Genomic DNA, 18,712 nt, shown 5'->3' with positions numbered 1-18,712 from the left:
TGAATGTGCTCTTCTGCGTTGGATGGTTTCGGGTCCAGTGATTGCAGGATTACTAACCGAACTTGAGAAAGAGGCAGAAATAAGTGACGATTCAGATTATCACAGTCATCATGAAGATACAGACGCTTTTTCCTCTAGGTTCAAAAAACATGTGAAAGCTTTAATAAATGCATGTGAAGATGATGACAGAAATACATTTGCTCAAGAAAATGGTGCCCTAATATGCGTTGCCACATATGCTGTTATGGATGAGAAAGCAGCTGAGTCTGTCTTCAAAGCAGAAGAATTGGGAAAGCAACAGGACAAACATTTGTTCGAAAACGACTCGTCGAATGCCAGATGCCTTTAAGAGAACCGATTAAAAGAAATAAACTTTCGCTTTTTCACACACCGCAAAATGAAGGAACGAAGAAAGGACTCAAGGAGTCAATTTTAAAGAGTTACTGTAACCTGTTTTCTCGCTTATACATAGCTTGTCAAAGTCGAGGTGGAAACATCAAAGATTTCTTTGCTCACGAAAACCTTTCGTACCCTCCGTCACTCTCTTCAAATGGTGAATTGCGCAAGGGAGCAACATCAGATATTATTTCTTGCTTAGAACCACTTGGAACATCACAATACGATGTACCTATTGTATCGTGTGTTATATTTGATGAAGCAGTATTAGCTCACATGCTGAAGCCTATTCCGGGACAGACGTTTTCTATGTATTACACTAACACATTTCAACCAGTTTTAGAAAAGTTTGCGAGTGATGTCGTCAGAATAGATATAGTCTTTGACAATTATGATCCCAACAGTCTGAAAAAAGAAGAACGAGACCAACGAGGAAAAGGACCAAGAATACTTGTGAAAGACTCCACACTGACTCCCAAAAAATGGGCATTGTTTTTGAATAATTCTGAAAACAAAACTGATTTATTTCGACTTCTGTGTAAACACTCACAGAACATAAGTGATTCTGGTGGTAAGAGAGAGATTGTGTGTGCATGTGATGATACCGCAATCAGCAAACTCTAATATGGACGTGATAAGCCTTATGCCCTGCAAATAAGAAGAAGCAGACACACGCATGTTCTTGCATGCATTGCATGCCAGCAACCACGGACATAAGATTATCTCAATTAAAACTGTCGCTTCTGATGTTGTTATTGCCGTTGCTTTATTCTTTGAGCTCAATGTATCACACTTGTGGATTGAATATGGGAGTGGTAAAAATAAGAGACATATTCCTGTCCACGAAATTGCAACAAGGCTAGGAAAGTCTCACTCGAAAGCCCTGCTCTTTTGGTACGCATTTGCAGGGTGTGACACAGTGTCCACTTTTGGTGGTCATGGCAAGAAGACAGCTTGACAGGTGTGGCAAGAATTCCCTGAAATAACGGATATATTTATCAAACTTTCAGTTACTCCTGCTGAAATTTCAGCTCAGGATTTTGCAGCTCTTCAACGCTTCACCGTACTCCTGTACTATCGCTCTAGTTCTTTACTAAATGTTAAAGACTGTCGACAAAGATTAATGACGAAAAAGAATTGTTCTTACGAAGGGATCGCACCTACATAGACAGCCTTATTTCAACACTGTCTGCGAGTTGCCCTACAGGCCGGGTATTACTGGTCTCAAGCTCTCCAGAAAGTGCCCATAATACCCGAAATTTGTAAAGGGGTTGGAAGAAGGTGGATCGTGGTTATTATCCTCTGTGGTCCTTACTTCCAGAAGTTTCTGCGCACTGTAGAGTACTTATTCGCTGTGGTTGCAAGACTCCTTGTCAACATTCTTGCAAGTGTCAAAACTTGGGGTTAGTGTGCACATTGTTGTGTACCTGCGATGGACAGTGTGATAGAGTAGATCATTTTATTGTTAGTTGATCTTGTCTAAATAAGAAATCTGATTAACAAAAATTACTTCCCCTAGTTCTCTGAAGTACGTTTCAGATGTTAAGTTAATAGTCATACTATCTCACAAATATTTTCTCTTCCAAATTCTTAATATATTTAATTGTATAACTGTTTATTGTGTTGCAAATTTATCTCTCGCTGATATACTGTTAAATTTATACATTGAGTCTGTTTCATAAACATTTTAATACAAACTCCAAAAATATCAAATTAAGCTGGGCGGTGGTTTGAAAACGTGACGCCTTTTGCCTCGAGCTATTTTGTAAAATAATATGAAAAGCATAATTTTCAGACAATTACATTCTCAATGGACTGATTAAAAATATTTTAAATGTAAAATATGTCTTTCGAAATGCACAGTTCCCATATTCCTTGAGATATTCATTTAGCGCAAATACTAGTGCAAGCCTTATACTTTCATATAGCGCATAATTCTTTGTTTAATAACATGAAAAATATTCACTTTCGGACAATTAGTATTAAAGAGAATATATTTCAAATTTATTCGCATAATTTCAGCTTTGTTAGTTTTTCAGTTTAATGCATAATATAATATTCAAAATACATACAGCGGCTACTTTGTATAACGATGTCATACACTTAAACAAGACAAATACTAACCTTTGGGCGCAAACACGATACACCTTTCTGTTACTTCATGATTTAACTTATTTAAGGAGAAAAAATAGTGGTTTTGCACGTTTCTATCACCTTTTTTAGGTGAGAAAGGCACAGTTTTCTTCATGCATATTTAAGAGTCCAAGGCAATCTTGGGTTTATGACGTCATATCCTTTCGCCTCAAAGAAAACACAATAACTTATGTTATTTTTTGATTCTACATATGAAAAAAGATATTGGTAGTTGTACGTTTTTATCGTTTCTCTAATGCGAGAAATAAATAATTTTCATAATCCGTATGTAAGCCATGGCGCCATACTGTGTTTATAACGTCATATACTGGCTTGTAGACACAAAGGAGAGTCAATCACATGTTATGTCAAGATTTTTTCACATCCAAAGAAAGAGATTGGCTTTTGTTGCATGTTTCTATTATTTTTCTGTGGCGAGAAATTTTCACTTCTCGTACCGGAGATAAACCGCGGCGGCCATCTTGGATTTGTGACATTATAAAGGGTTTTCAGCACGGACAAAAGATAAACACTTGTGATTTGCTATTCTCCCCGTTTAAAGGAACATACTGGTAGCGGTACTATGTTCCTATTATCAAAGGGCAATGGAACTACAAATGCCATATAACTACATCTACGGATACATTCGAACATTATTCACGAAAGTTCGACATTTAGTCCTACAAAAAATTGATTATCTCGGTTATTTGTTGAGATACATCAATGATTCTGGTCGCGTTCGAAAGCTATTGAAATGACCTTTGACGATTATACCAGAGTATTTTCCCATAATCATAGCAGTTTCAAAGTTATTTGCTATAAAACATAGAAAATCGTTTTGAAAATAAACATTTTTCCAGTTTGAGACGCCATATTTAAAAATGGCGGCAATATAAGGCAAGTATTTATAATGACAATAAAGGTACAATGTATTCTCTGCAAAATAAAGGTAAAAGGAAGTTTCTACCTTCAATGGTAATGGAGTTATACATTTTTAAATTCAGTTAAGTCGAAATTCGTTGGCGGCCATATTGATGACGTCATATACCTAAAACAAGGCCCCCGCCGATTTGGGTCTATATCAGGATTTACTTCTTATTAATAGGTCTATCATCCCTGAAAGTGGTATGTTGGTATCACATTTTGCACAATTCGGCCCTTTTATGCTGCTAAGCTACTAGACTATTCTGTAGCAGATATCAGGAGACGCTGTCGTCCTTCAACATCGAGAAAGAACGAAAATGTGCAAGTGGTTCAGGAAATTTTCACTCAAAGTCCTCAGAAATCACGAAGATATGCATCTCGTGAAAGTGGTTTGACCCGAACTATTCTGAAGCAAGTTTAATTTTCGTCCATGGAAACCACACTACTGCCAAGAATTATCGCCGGAAGACTGTTGTCATCTTTTAGAGTATGGAAAAATGTTACTTGCTCGTTATGACGAGTGGTTCGATCTTTTCGGTAATATTCTGTTGTCCGAGGAAGCCATGTTTCACTTTGGGGGAGGGGGTTAACCGGTATAATTGTTCTTATTGAACAGGAGAGGATTTTGTGGTGCGGTATGGCATCCACGAAAGTTGTAGGTCCATATGTCATTTGAGACATAATGAATGCAGAACGGTACCTTGCTAAGCTTGAAAATTATGTTCATGGTAATGTGCCCACCTGTGACAATTACAAGAAACTAATACTTATGCAAGATGGGGTCTCGCCTCATTTCGCACGCCCTGACCTGACTGATTTGACACACAATTTTCCAGGACGCTAGTTTCGACGTCCTGGAATAATCAGCAAGGAATCCTGACGTAACACCCTGTGACTTCATCTTCTGGGGGGGGGGGGGGGTGAAAGGTGAAGTTTATTCGCACAAAACCAAAACTCTTGATGAATTAGAGGAAGGAATTCTCCAAGTTCTTGCAAACGCACCGCTGGAGTATCTGCACAAGTCTGCCGTAACTATCCCCAAAAGTTTATTAAATCTGGCGGATAATTGTGGTGCTTATGTGGAATTTTAGGAATTCCTAATAATGTTATCATTGTAAGAAACAAAATACATCTTTGTTTCATTGAAATTGATTAATTATTTAACATTTATAAACAATTTTCAATAGGGAATTAATTCCTGCCCACTCTGTAGCAGATACATGTTTAATTGATTGTAATAGTTGATAAGGATTACGTAGGTAGAATGAAACTGTAACACGATGATGCTAGAATTCATGAAATTCAATATCGTTAATAGTTATGGGAAAGCCCAATTTTGTGAAATTTTAATATATTACTAGCAATAATATATTTCCATTGTTCCTAACGAAGATTTTCAACATAACTCATACAATGCCACCGAAGAAACCAACTGTCATGCTATGCCCAATGACAGATTTAGAAGAGCACAGGCAGAGGAAATCACACAGAATCGGTTAAACAAAAAGAAAAACGTTGATATTAAACACTTGGGTTGAGTTGGGAATACACCATTCCATTTCAATTGTAATGCTCATTCTAAGGGGGGAAGGGGGTTTATATAAACCTTTCAAATATTTCTCATAAACCTATTTCCCCGTACGAAGAATGGATGTTCAAGTAGTCACAATATGAATTAACGAAGTCATAATATAATTTGTTTAATTGCTGACATGTTTCTATAGAATATACGAGATGGCTTTAGAAAAGCATAAAAGAAATAGTAACCTTAAGAGTAGCTGCTAACGTGGGATTGGTCATAATTTCACCCCATTTCGGTGCTTTGCCGTCTTTCAGCAATTCTCCTCCATATCGTCGCGATGAAAGTAGTGCTTCACCATTCTTCCAAGCGTCATGAACAACTTGAGTCACAGGAAATCCTTCTTCAGCCAACTTTATGGCTGGACCCAGAATATCTTCGAAAAGTAACTAGAAACAAAATAAAACCAAGTATAGTATATGTGTAGTTATATATATATATATATATATATATATATATATATATATATATATATATATATATATATATATATATATATATATATATATATATATATACAAGAAGAACCTAAGTTATGTTGTAATTAACATGAATTTTAAAATGACCGTTTTATTACTCAAGTCAACATAGTGAGTTTTATGTTCGTATTGAGACAGTGCAGATTGTAATTAGAAATTCAATTATGGTTATTTCATCACGGGATTAAGTGTCGTGAGTTTAGATTCAGTATCATTTGATAGGGTACAGCGGGGTAATTTGAATAATTTCAGACATTTCCTCATATATCTCAGAAACTGTAATTGGTATCCAAATACAAAATTGTAAACAAAAACTTTGAACCTTACTATTACTTAACAATTTTTCTTAAGATAGTATCTGAGATACATTATTGTGAAATTTGGATATTCAATTTCCATGCCGAAATTTCGAAAAACGTAAATGCGAGGAGCAATTTGAATAACGAGTGGGGTAATATGAATAACCAACAAAATAAACAAGTCTTATAGAAATAATATATCAACTATTTAATAGTTAGACTGCAAATTCTAATGTAGTTGAAATATGCTAATTTTGAATGAAAAGAAGTACATAAATTGTAAATATGCGTCACCTGTAGTTATCTTTTTGAATGTTGGCCTACACTAAAAAAATTTTTAGTAACAGTGTCCAAGGCAGAGCTGTAATAGGTTAATTCATCTTCCATCGTTCGTATTTAACGAACACAGATAAACTGTTTTCGACCTTCTGCCCCGACACAGACTTCGTGGAACCATGCCTTACAACGCTGGCCACGAATCCAGTTTCCTTTTCTAGCAGAACGTTCTGAATAGTAATTAAGAAGGCAAAAACAGCAATTCCATGTTTGACTTTCATTGCCTGCTGCCATCTTTAGACTTAGAAATACATCTTCGTCACTGGAAGGGGTAGAGGAAATCAGTTTCTTTCGAGCTTTCATTTGTTTTTTTCGTGTCGGTTCTGTATTAGCACTCTTCTTTCTTATAGTATCCTTGGATTTTGTTGCACCCGATGCTTGCATCTTTCCTTAGAGTTGTTTTATTCTCATTCCCCGAATATTTTCAGAAGTTCAGTGGCATGATTTTCCTGTGACACGACGTCTCTTCTGCACACAAACTTTTTCTGGGCTGAGAAGCACTTGATGTATGGGTTCATCTATAGGCTTCGTTGGGACAAAGTTTTAAGAGCCATGACCGGAAGAAGAAGGCGCGTTGTTAAGATCTTCCCAAGAAGACTGCTCCTCAAAATGTGTAACAAAGCCATACGTTTCCGAAGGGTCGAATCGAAATTCGTCAATAGCTTGTGAACTAAAGAGGTATATACCGATACATGAAAACTCATTAACTACCAGTCCAAGAGAAGCTGTCCGCTTCCGGGCTTCAGTGAACAAAATGCAGAACTGAGATTTACTAATCACTAAGCTCGGCTTTTGGTGAATCCAGATAGTTGCCTCTTGGTGGTAATTGGCTTTAAGGGACTTAAAAATAGAGCGATCGAGTGGTTGTAATACGTATATTGTGTGTGGAGGTAGGTAAAGCATTTCGATGTCGTGGCTTTGGCAGAACGCTAAGCACAAAAGTTGAGAGTGAGATTTTGGGTTTTAAAGTCCGGATTTTGGCGTAAGCCTTTGAATATTACTACAGGAGGTATAAAAGACCTGGCATTGTATCATGCTATCACCGTTATATTTTCCTCGCGCTCAACAGATGTTAAACTTATCACCTCTTTTCTACCCTTTTCTGAAAGAATTTTAGAGGTCTGTTATCTAGAGGAAGCCTACTTTCGTGCATATTATAAATACAGTTAGGATAGTTTATGGAGATCATACTCGTTCATTAATTTTCTCAGTAAGTCAAAATAAGAATTAAGTTTCCTTGTTAACACAAAAGCTCTCGCTTTTAACAAACAAATATAAAATAGTAGGCCTATAGTTCTAATTGCACTGGTATTCAAATTGCCCCATTTTGAATTATTCAAATTGCCCGGCAGTCGACGAATATTCCATTCAGGACATGGTATGAAAACTGCTCATTAGTTGACGCCAGCGTACAGAATATCAATGCCCCACATGCTACTGATACGATTATAATCCAGAGCGGTTTCATTAAATCCAGTTAATAATAAGGAAAGCTTAAGAAAACAACGTTGAAAATTATAACGACCCAAAAATACACATATTCGTACTTACCTTGCAGCAAGCAAAAAATCGTGTATGCCTTCAGAACCGAAGGAATATTTTGTATTTCTGAGAGCGACTTCTGCAAATCACCACCTACAAATCCACCGCAAGTTCAGTAACATGGCGAGCCGCGTTTTCACTCCAGCTTGCAAAATGCTTAACATTATTCAAATTCCCCGCCTATTCGAATTACCCCGCTGTACCCTAAGAATACAATCTAATTTATTATATGGTTCTAATCAGTGTTAAGATTTTGGGGGTCAGTTTTCATAGGAGAAACGGTAAAAAGTATTATTAAAGTAAGGCCAAAGGTGGCAAGAAAGATTGTATTTTCCTTGACTATTTTGGCAACACCTTTTTATCGAATTGACAGCAATAGGCACCGCGTACCTCTCTATTATATATAATTGAGGAGACTACTTATCTACACTGGGAAGGAAAAAACATAAAACTGTTGTAGGCCTACCAGGTGGTTTTTATTGGTCATACAAATATATATTTGAACCATATTTTTAGCTTATGACATATTTGAGCCCGATGTGATATGCATGTTTTTGGTAATATTTTAGGGGAATTTCACGTATTAAAATATATTCGCCAATATTGTCAACATTTGAAACTTCCTTTCTTAGAAATACCAGGGTAAGAGGTAATAGTTCTTGACCTGGCATAGCATAAACCACGTTAAGAAGAGAAATTCGATTCTGCCTTTGTCTTGTCCAGGGCCGGCGCTAGAAGTTTTACCGCCCTGGGCTGTACTTTGACATGCCGCCCATTTATTATTTTCTTTCTCAAATGTTGCCCTCCTGTATTCTTTTCTTTTTCAAATTTTGCCACCCGTCAGACTTCCCTTCCTGGGCGATGGCACGGCTCTACCCCCCCTCGCGCCGGCCCTGATCTTGTCTTTCTCCTCCTCTGCAGTCACTGACGTACCGCTAAATTTTCTGGCAAGTAAACGCTAGACCGTTTTCAAAAATATGGCGTATACCCACCCCTATATATGTTCATTCTTTCGTAAATTTAAGCTAAGGTATTCGCTGGACTATGAAAAGATTAGATGGGTACCTCCGTATATGCCCTGAGATCCTGCGTAACGTAGTCGAAAACACTTTCGCTTTTGGTGCTAGCGGTTCTGCGTCCGATTCCCGTTGGGGGCACTCTGTAGGAAAAGTATGAAAGCTTTCTCAGGCCAGCCAAAGGTTTTCCTCATTCACAGCACGCAAATGCCGGGATGTTATCTCACATAATAGTCTCAGGCCGTTTCATTTCTTCCTCCCCAGTTTCCCGGGTAGTGAGATCGCCAAGGGACGTCATCTCTCATATGTGACAGGTTAACATGACTATAGATGCAGAAAGACCAAAAATCTAATTCTTAATCTTAATCCGCTATACGCCCCAAGGGCCGTTCAAAAATTTTGTGACCCGTGATCCAAGACCCAATAAATTTCAATCAGAAATTTTCTTGTACGTCTTATATTCGGATAACTACATATAGTGTAGCCAAACCCAAATTTTCACTTAACTCAGTATGATGTTCTTATTCCGTAGAAAATATGAAAACACGATTTAGGGGAGTTCATAAATTTTATAGTCCGTGATCCAAAAACTGATTATTGCCTACGATCGCAATCTTTTGATGCATTTTTTGATCATTCCTAAAAGTCTTGTTTTGATTATATTTACCATTTTTAGTGCATAAATATAAATACATACATATTTTCAAAGTTTGTAGGTCATACAGATCCGCGTTCTATTTATATACTTAGATCGAGTGTTCTTACCTTTCCAGAACCGAATTTATTATAGGTGTCCACCCACGTTGCTGCAGCTCCTGGCACAGTGACTGTGAGAGCATGATGGGACGACCATGGGTTCTCTTGGTTGAATCCAAGACTCGCTAACAAGTCCAAAGTCAAAGCTTGAGGACTGCGACCACTGAAATGAAATGTGAAATGTAAATTTATACCGTATATAAACAGAATTATTATAAAGACTGAAATTAGTAAGTAAACTTTTTTTTAACACTTTATAATGTATATGCCCCACGAACTTTCAATTATTCTCGAAACACTTTATAAAGCGTTTGATCATTATTTTGAATTAACGTCTCATGATTATGCCCTCTAGACTCAAGTGAATGTGTATGCAAGAACTACTGGAATGAAAATACGAAAGGAAACGGAAAAACTCCGAGAAAACCCACGGGCACAATGTTGTCCATCAAAGCTCATATTGCTTGGGATCGAACTAACGATCCCTAGAAACTAAGCAATAAAATAAACTTTTTTTTGTTTTGTTTTAAACTAACCTGCCATTGACGCCATAAACAGTTTTGTTTGCGGCATGATAGAAAAGGCAAAATGCATCTCCTCCAAGACCTGTGCTCATTGGCTCTGTTACCTGAAGGGCGGCTGCCATACCAATAGCAGCATCAGCTGCATTACCACCTTTCTCCAGAATATCTAAAACCAAGAAAGAACAAAGTAGATAAGGATAGAATTTTTAAGTGTTTTCATTTTAATGAAATTTGCGTAGCTGAAAATGTTCTAATTGACAAACAAAAGAGATTACGGTACTGTAAATTTCATAAACAGGACGGTCTACTAATATAAAGAAAATACTCTACTAATAAATTAGTTTTCTTCGCATTCGGTTCTTCGAAAATGTCTATTATAATTTTGTTCAAGATTCATAAATTATACAATATTAATAGCGTTTCATGTGAAAAAGTGCATACATGAGACATATACAAGTGGGTAGATCTCATTCAGCTAAGCAAAATGATATAGGTGAATTGTAAATTCTCATGCGCAGTTTTCGAGAAAGTCGAATTTCGTTGTAAACCTTAAAATTGACGCTGTACGATTATCATATCATCTAATAAGATGATACTGGTATTAAATATAGACTGAAGTTGATACTGGAGTACACTGAGAAAAAGAAACCTCTGAGGTGTACATAAAAACGTAGGTTACGTGTGTAAATCCTGTAGTTTTTGGACTTAACGTACAATAAGTGTATAACTGAAAAGTATATTTTTTACGTACTTTCCGTATAAATGTTCCGAATAAATGTACTTTCCGTACAAATGAAAGAACTGTATATAAACGGACAGGCTCTCACATACAGATGGACATATACAATATATAGCTGAGTATGTAACATACGCTATACGTATGTAATGTACGAAAGACTGTTAGATGTCAGAAATCCTGCAATGGCATGATGTAACATCTAAGGGCAGTGTGTATGTAGCATATGGACAGCGTATTCTCCGAATTGATTTCTGTAGTAAACATAAGGTTCCCGTATATTTGTACAATATACCGCTCTCCGGATAACGGATTTTTCTCAGTGTATTAAGCTTTTCATTATAATACTAGTAAGATTACAGTAGGACAGTTATATCCAAACAATATGACTAATCCTTAAACTTACTCAAGGATAATACATACATAATTGATAGGTCACATTAAGCTGCACAAAATGACAAGAATGAGGGTAAAGTTTGCGGAGAAAATGGGGAAACAACGAAGTTTTGTGATGTTATCAGTGGTGACTCCACCAGAGTTCTACAACAGGGTGGTTATATTGACAGCGAAATTGGCTTTGTACCCGTTCCTTGCAAAATCAATCCCCGCCTTCGGGGCTTCTATAGTAATATATCACTTCGAATTCGTTCTTTAATTTTTATGAGTTACAAATATTATAGAGAAAAATAACGAATCTGACATTTCGTAATCATAATCCAATACGTTTTCTACATAATTATTTAATTTAATTTTAAAGGCTTCACTCAGCACAAAGAATTCAAACTGTTCAAGGAGAGGAAAATAATTGATGTGGTCAACCCTGCACAATTTCTTCAAAATGAATTTTTCAATTGTTTCTGTAAACATTCTTTCGTTACATACCCACTAACATAGATAGTTATTAGCAGTGCAATTTGAAACGAATACAAGAAACTAAATAATGATGAAAAGTTAACTAACTTCATTTCTCATATATTTATAACATATATTAGCTTGTAAAACAAGAAGACGATAATATTTTCATGATAGATTGAAATTTTAAGTATTCGTTTGATTTCGTTCGTTTGATAAGCAAACGTGAATTTATTTGGGCCTTGATTTTCAGCACCAAGATGTGGATCTACTATTTAATGTTGAATCTGAAGACACATGCCACTCCCTGAAATCGAACCCTGGTATTCCATGCAGAAGACGTGTTTCCTACATATCCAGGTGAAAACTCTAAAATATGCGTCAAGTTCAGATCTAACGGGAATTGAATTTACTGAACCCCCTGTGATTGTTCTCCGCCATAAACCTACTTTACATGACTTCAAAATCGGCTATTTTGCACTTATTGTGATTTTATAATTATTTATTTTAATTACAAGTCTAATATTGACATATTTGCCTGTGGCATCGTATGCTTGCATTCTCAATATTATCTTAGTCATAAGTCAATTTATAATGTAGAAAGAATATTAATTCGTTCTTTAATTGCTTGCAATAATAATAATAATAACATACATCGTGTTATTAAATTCCAAAATCTTAATTTTCTTTTTTCTTCACAATAATTTATATATGAGCATCACAAAGAAATACAATCCTTCGTCAGAAACCTATTCCAAAGCTATGTCGCCCTTGAAACGATATTGGTCGTTCTTTCTCCCGCGACTAACATATCTTTCCTCCCAAACCCACCTTCATCGTGTGAAGCGCGCAAAGCAGCATAGAGCCCCTGAAGGGTTCCACCCTCCCGCCAAGCCAGAACACATGAACAGAGGGTAATATCAAACATCTTGACTTACGCTACGTTGCCAAATGTCTCATAGATACCAATCAAGTTTGCAGACATCGTATTAAAATAAAGATTTTTTGTTTGGTCGATCCTTAATTTTATTGTTCATTACTTTTTGTAGTAATTGGGAAGGCATATGACTTTGTTGAATACAGTACAGAGCCGCCCTGGAACTTATTGTTCATTGCCAATTTGATGCAATTCATAGTTTTTACTTTCCTGGAATAAATTATTTATTTATTGCATATGGAAAATATACATTTTAAATAATATATTGTGTTTGTTAACAGTGACACACATAGTGAAACTCACATTCCTCACAGTAACACACATACTCCTTAAAGTGATGCAGATACTTCTTGGAAATATTTCAGTAATTTTACACCACTATTAGCGTTTACTGGACAAAAAATGTATGTTGAGATAGCTCTTGCTAAGAAGCCTAAACGGTATGGTGTAGTATGCCCATATTTTACACCATAGATATCTCCAGATATGATGCCCATTTACTACAGATAATATATCAAGTTTCACTCGTTATGGTTAACTTACTTATTTACCTTCAATATGGCAAACACTGTATTTCAAATAGACTCTCTTATCTTTTAAACTCGATTATCGATAAGTGACTCTAATAACAAAGTAAGAAGTAAATTTTGTTTGAAATTGCGAAACTACGGTAAATTATACAAAATATAGGTAACCAATATATGAAAGAATAAGATATAATCTTCCACTTCCGGTTTCAGACAAGGAATATGAAATGAGATGGAATTTACCAATAGGGACGCTGAATCCATGGCACAAGACCATTTATAGCTAAATATTACGGATATTATTTTATGATATCATTATTGAAACCAGAAGATATAGATCTAGCACTTCCAGTTTCAATAGGAAATAGGGACACTGAATCCACGTGTAAAAACTCTTTTTCATTATCTCTTACTCTTTTGCTGTATATAGATTCAATATAGACATTAGAAGTAGCCGATCTCTGTCGGTTTCGGTTTCAAACGGTGGGACGGAGACGGATAATACCCTTGGGACGATGAATCTAAATTAATATTTTTTACATATTTCACTCTTTATATCTCATTCTTATACAACATTACCTAGACCCTACTTCTGAACAGAACTATGACTGTAGCACACTGTCTCGTCTCCAAGAAAGCTAAATCATAGATTTACGCCACTGATCTCAGCATTTCTCTTGTTGTGTTTTTCTCTATGACTATCGAATGTTGAAACTAGAAATTGAAACTTTTGTTGAATGTTGAAACTTTTTATTCCTAATTCAAACGAAAAAAATAAAAGATACGGACTTCCGCAGCACAAACTTTCTTGCTCCATTTGCCTAAAATAAATCGTGTTGTGCTGCAGTTATTAATGAAACATTTTCTCCTGAAATACAATCCAAATTATAAAGCGTTTTCTCTTGTAGACTTTTCCATAAGAATTTACTTACATCATATGTTAAGGTTACTGATTAAATATTTATTTATAAAATAGCAACCAAATCGCATGAGTGGTGTTTTATAAAATCGTCAAAAAAAAAAAAAAAAAAAAAAACTCGCTCTAAGAGTTAACACTAGCCTTTGCGGATAATCTCATGGGAATGATTTAACAGCATTATAGGAATAATAATAAAATATTTATTTACGAAATATGAACAAAATCCTATGAATCGTTTTTGAAAATATTCGAAAAAAAAAAACACCCTCAAATATAAACTATCCCTTCCCGATCTCTTCCAGAGAAATGACTCACACCACATCATGATAGTTTCTTTTTCTTTTTCTTTCTTTTTTCTTTTTTTCTTTCTTTTTTTTTGACAAATTTATTTGTAAAGTATAAACAAAATCGCTAGAACCATTTTGGGGGAAATCGTGATTTTGATTTCTATCCAATAAACTACCCTTATTTTTAAAGTTAGGAAGAAAATTCGAAAAACTCACATAAAAGATCTCAGAAAAAAAAACTTGTTTAAAAAATTTGATTGAGACAAGTTCAACGGTATGGCCTCTAATCTCGTGTGTATCAGGACGAACAGACGGGGAGATGTCGAAAAACAACATTTTCGGTATCTATGGGCTATGAAACGTGTAAATTCATTGAAATTTCGAATTGCGATTCCTTTCACGAACACCATACTTTCTTATCTCGTTTCGTCGATCAAACGTAAAGTAAAAGTAAAAGAAAAAAGAAAAGAAAAGAAAAGAAAAGAAAAGAAAAGAAAAGAAAAGAAAAGAAAAGAAAAAAGAAAGAAAGAAAGGGAGATCCTTAGCATCATTTGCTGTTCAATAGATCTGGATAAAACAAGCCAGAAAAACGTAAAACTTACGCGAAAAACGAAAAATCTGACAACCTTAATCTATCGATATGTCGATGGACACAGCATAGTTTGGAAGTACAATAAAAATTTTGCTATTAATTACAGTATATGAATTCTTAAAATTGATTCGAAACTCCCCAAAAGTTAAAAAAAATTACGATGCTGTTGGTGTTATTTACGACTATGGGGACCATTCCGAACCGGTCTTCGCAAATTACAACAACACAATGCAAAAGATCAGAAAGCCATCATCTATAATTGCAATATTGATTATTGCAAACTAAAAAGCAAACTTTGCGTTACTTTGACGCATACCGTTACATTGCCCGTGTGTTACGTGTTCCGCAAAGGAAGAAAAATTACTTAACAACTCCACACTTAGTAAACCACGTCATCTGTACAGTTGAATTGGAACTAAATCTAATTTACATTTTACAACTACTGCCTGCTTGTGGTGCTATCTCGTGAGGCTCACAGAAATTATTTGTAGCAATTGTTAAAGCGGAACGGCATGCAGTGCGGTAAGTACTCAATTGTGAAATCGAGGGAAATACATACAATGCAATCAAGAACAGACACGTGTAAGTAATTGTATGTACACGTATAAAATAATTGCCTCTCTATAAGTGGCGACAATATAACACAAAAGGATATATTTTAGTTTTACTTGCTTTTCTTGTCTAATTAAATGAAGAGCTCAACGTCTTCGACGAAGAGCTATACGCATCTTCGTTGCGAAAGAACCGGGTTCGATTCCTACTAAAGCTTATGTGCTTGGGATCCCACGTTAACCTGTAGATCCATATTTCACATAGACTCGATGTTGCAAAGGACGCTGGACTCTAATCTATCTATCTAATTAAGTAAAGTAGCGGCTGGTAAGGAAAGTCACATTGGTATAAAATGTAAATTTTTTGGCTACAAGCCAGCAGCGTCATTTCAAACTATGCTTTGGGGAGAAGAAGGGCAAGATCCACCCATATAAGCAGATGATCACGTTGTTCAATAGTACGAGAGTCATTTAGGTTGAAGTGGCAACGTATCTGAGTTTGAAAATAAAATATGTTACTCATGTGAACATGGTTGCATTTCCTTATCTCCGTCTGCCTGGTGAACACGCTTCTAGATTCCATTATCTACCAGACTTTGCATGCCGTTAAAAGCCAACGTTTGTGAGAGGGTTTCGAGAAAGCGACCTACGGCACGAAGAATGCTGGGAATATCACAGCAACGTTGTCCCCGAAGTGGTTCTTTTATTTTGGGATCAAATCAAAATCGCAGGGGCTCATATGGTGCGGTCTCAGAACCTACCACCCCCATCGTCGTGAGAGAGTCTCTACCGCATGAGTAGTATGATATCTGGAGTTGTCGTGAAGCAGAATTAGTCCAGACTGCAGATGTGGACGTTTGCGTCGCCAGTCTGACCGCATAGGCATAGTACGCAGCATTTACAGAAACTTCTGGGGTCACACTCCATAACAGTATGCGTTGGCACAATGCGATAATCGCGATAGTAGTTATAATAACTTTTTGTGTTATGTTAGTGTACGCATAATTTTAAGAAGACTGGTAGAGAATGTGGCTCCTGGTGGCACTTGATGGGAAACGATAATGCTTTCGTGACATGATGAACTTAAAGTTTGGTGGCTCATTTGGTTTTTTTGGTCGTGTGGACGTCGGTAGTACTATTCACTGGACTGACGTTTCAATTCTAATTCGTAGAATCTCCCTCATGTTTCGTCAATTGCGATAATGCGTTGCAGAAAATCAACACCTTCCTGCACGCAACGCTCAAAGTGTAAATGTGCACATTCCCATCGGTGCCATTTTTCCACTTACGTAAGGACATGCGGTACCAACCTGGCTGCAATCTTATGCATGCCGAGATCATGTGTTTGCACGTGGTACACTGATGCGGAAATATGAAGTTCACTAGCCAAATAAAGTGGTTTATAGTTACACGTAACTTCGCTTATGGCAGTTTAGAGAAAAGTTGAAAGGGACAACAGACGGTTTTTATTCGCAAGATAAGTGATCAACACATCATCTCTCAGGGCCATTACTTGCGTTTCTCGATTGGAGTTCGCTATCCCTGCATGTAAGTACTTCATTGTCTTACAATATTAAAACAATGCAGAGAACTTTGCGCTACTTCCACCAATTGAAACAACCAGCATACTTTTACAACGCATACAAAAGGCACTCGCAGTTGCCATACTGTAAAGCCTGTTAACTTGACTACTTCTTTATATTGGATACCTGCCTAATCTGGCCTCACTTTTAATAAAACCAGCAATTTCCTGTTAAGTCATAAATTAGTTATAAGTGTACGTTGGTCACAGGTCTGTTTTGGAACCTGGCTGTATTTAAGTATCGTTAGTGCTACCCTGATAGGTTACATTTACTTCTGTGTGTTGGACACTGAACATTCAACAGAATACATGATTATCTTCATTTCTTAGAAAACTGCAAAATTACTGTTGTTGGTTTTGTAAGGGTTATGACCCAAGGAAAAAGAAGGTAAAACTTAGCTATTAAGAACATCATCTCCAAAAATCCAGGATATGATTAAACAACTTATTGCTTTTTATGTCTCTTGTTGGCAGGTGTATGAAGAGATGCCTTTCCACTTATGATCTTTCTACATGGGAAAAAAAAACATTGTAGTATAATACGGAGGAATTTATTGAGCTATGGATGGAATGCCTTTAATTTTTGACACGTATTGAAAACCTTTACCTTCTTGAAACCTTGCAAGTAACTTATAATAATGTAGAACCATTTCATATTACAGTTATAGAAAATAAAACAAATCCTTGCTGGTCAATATCCATTCGCAAGATTATTATTGTAACTGATGTAAATCCACAAATAAAAGCCACTGTTGGTGTTTTAGACAGGAGAGGCAGCATGGGTGTTCTCAGAATTTCCCTAAACTGACGATCTTATCAGCACCTATAGTCATAGACGGTAGAAATGAAACATTCAATAAACAATGTGTCGTAATGTTTTATAGGTAATTAGCATATTAAATTATAATGTGTGAATACAAGAACCTTAAATATTTGAGAAGAACGGGCGAGCATAATGGCATGTCACATTCTCTAAATTTCGAGTAAAGTGGAAAAGAAGATTGACAGTTGCCATGGAATTCAATGCAATGACAAATACTTAACCATCTTCCCCTACCTTCTACAGGTACACATCCGAAATAAAACTACCTGCATACTCTTCTGTGGTTCGATCATAACCTTCCATTTCATTTAATAACTCAATTTCACAAGAAATGGCCCTTGCCATTATATTCGCCTGAGCTCCTCGTTTATTGCATGCAATGTTTTTTTTTCTTGTAGTGGTTTGTATATTAACTACAAAATTAAAAATGCGTTAATTTTTGCCGCAAATTACATTTATTTTCTGTAAGTTGTCCAACTGTTTAAGTAGCCTAACTTGCTATGAAACCGATAGGGATACACATACATATGTTTCACTGTGTAACCACTTAAACACAGAATAAACAAGGTAAAATTAACTTACCAAGTCCTACTTTTGCTGCAAGTGGTTGGTTGGCAGATGCTGCTCCATGTCGTACAATGAGATTTGTTCTGTGTGAGGAAAATTTCTGTAGAGTGTCCATAGAAATTTGCTGTAAAGATATGAACAAATATTAGTACTGTGCAGATGTCTAGCTACATAATGCTAATCCCATAAAGAATATTGTGACATGAGGTGGTAACATACCTAAACACGATAGCTACATATGGTAGGTATTGCATAATGCTATTGCTAACAATAGAAAAACAATAGAAATTCTAGAACAGACATTCCCATCTCAATGTCCTGCGACGTCACGATTTATTTTCTGCACTGAGAAAAA

General features: G+C 36.1%; 1 protein-coding gene across 3 annotated transcripts in view; it reads right to left on the bottom strand.

Annotated features, from left to right (window-relative positions):
* LOC145666810 (glutathione hydrolase-like YwrD proenzyme) overlaps window positions 1-18,712 on the bottom strand; it is a 125,623-nt gene that overhangs the window by 72,094 nt on the left and 34,817 nt on the right. For all 3 annotated transcript variants that reach the window (XM_081734374.1, XM_081734372.1, XM_081734373.1), the window contains exons 2-5: window positions 18,373-18,481; window positions 9,997-10,150; window positions 9,470-9,623; window positions 5,221-5,421 (exon numbers count right to left, since the gene is read on the bottom strand). In XM_081734374.1, coding sequence (XP_081590500.1) covers window positions 5,221-5,421; window positions 9,470-9,623; window positions 9,997-10,150; window positions 18,373-18,472 — 609 coding nt within the window. In that variant the 5' untranslated portion in view covers window positions 18,473-18,481. The remainder of the gene's footprint in view (window positions 1-5,220; window positions 5,422-9,469; window positions 9,624-9,996; window positions 10,151-18,372; window positions 18,482-18,712) is intronic.

This window comes from Thermobia domestica, chromosome 12 (assembly GCF_964235325.1).
Source record: "Thermobia domestica chromosome 12, izTheDome1.hap1.1, whole genome shotgun sequence".
Taxonomy (NCBI): Eukaryota; Metazoa; Arthropoda; class Insecta; order Zygentoma; family Lepismatidae; genus Thermobia; species Thermobia domestica.
This window is presented reverse-complemented; position numbering and strand designations above follow the sequence as displayed.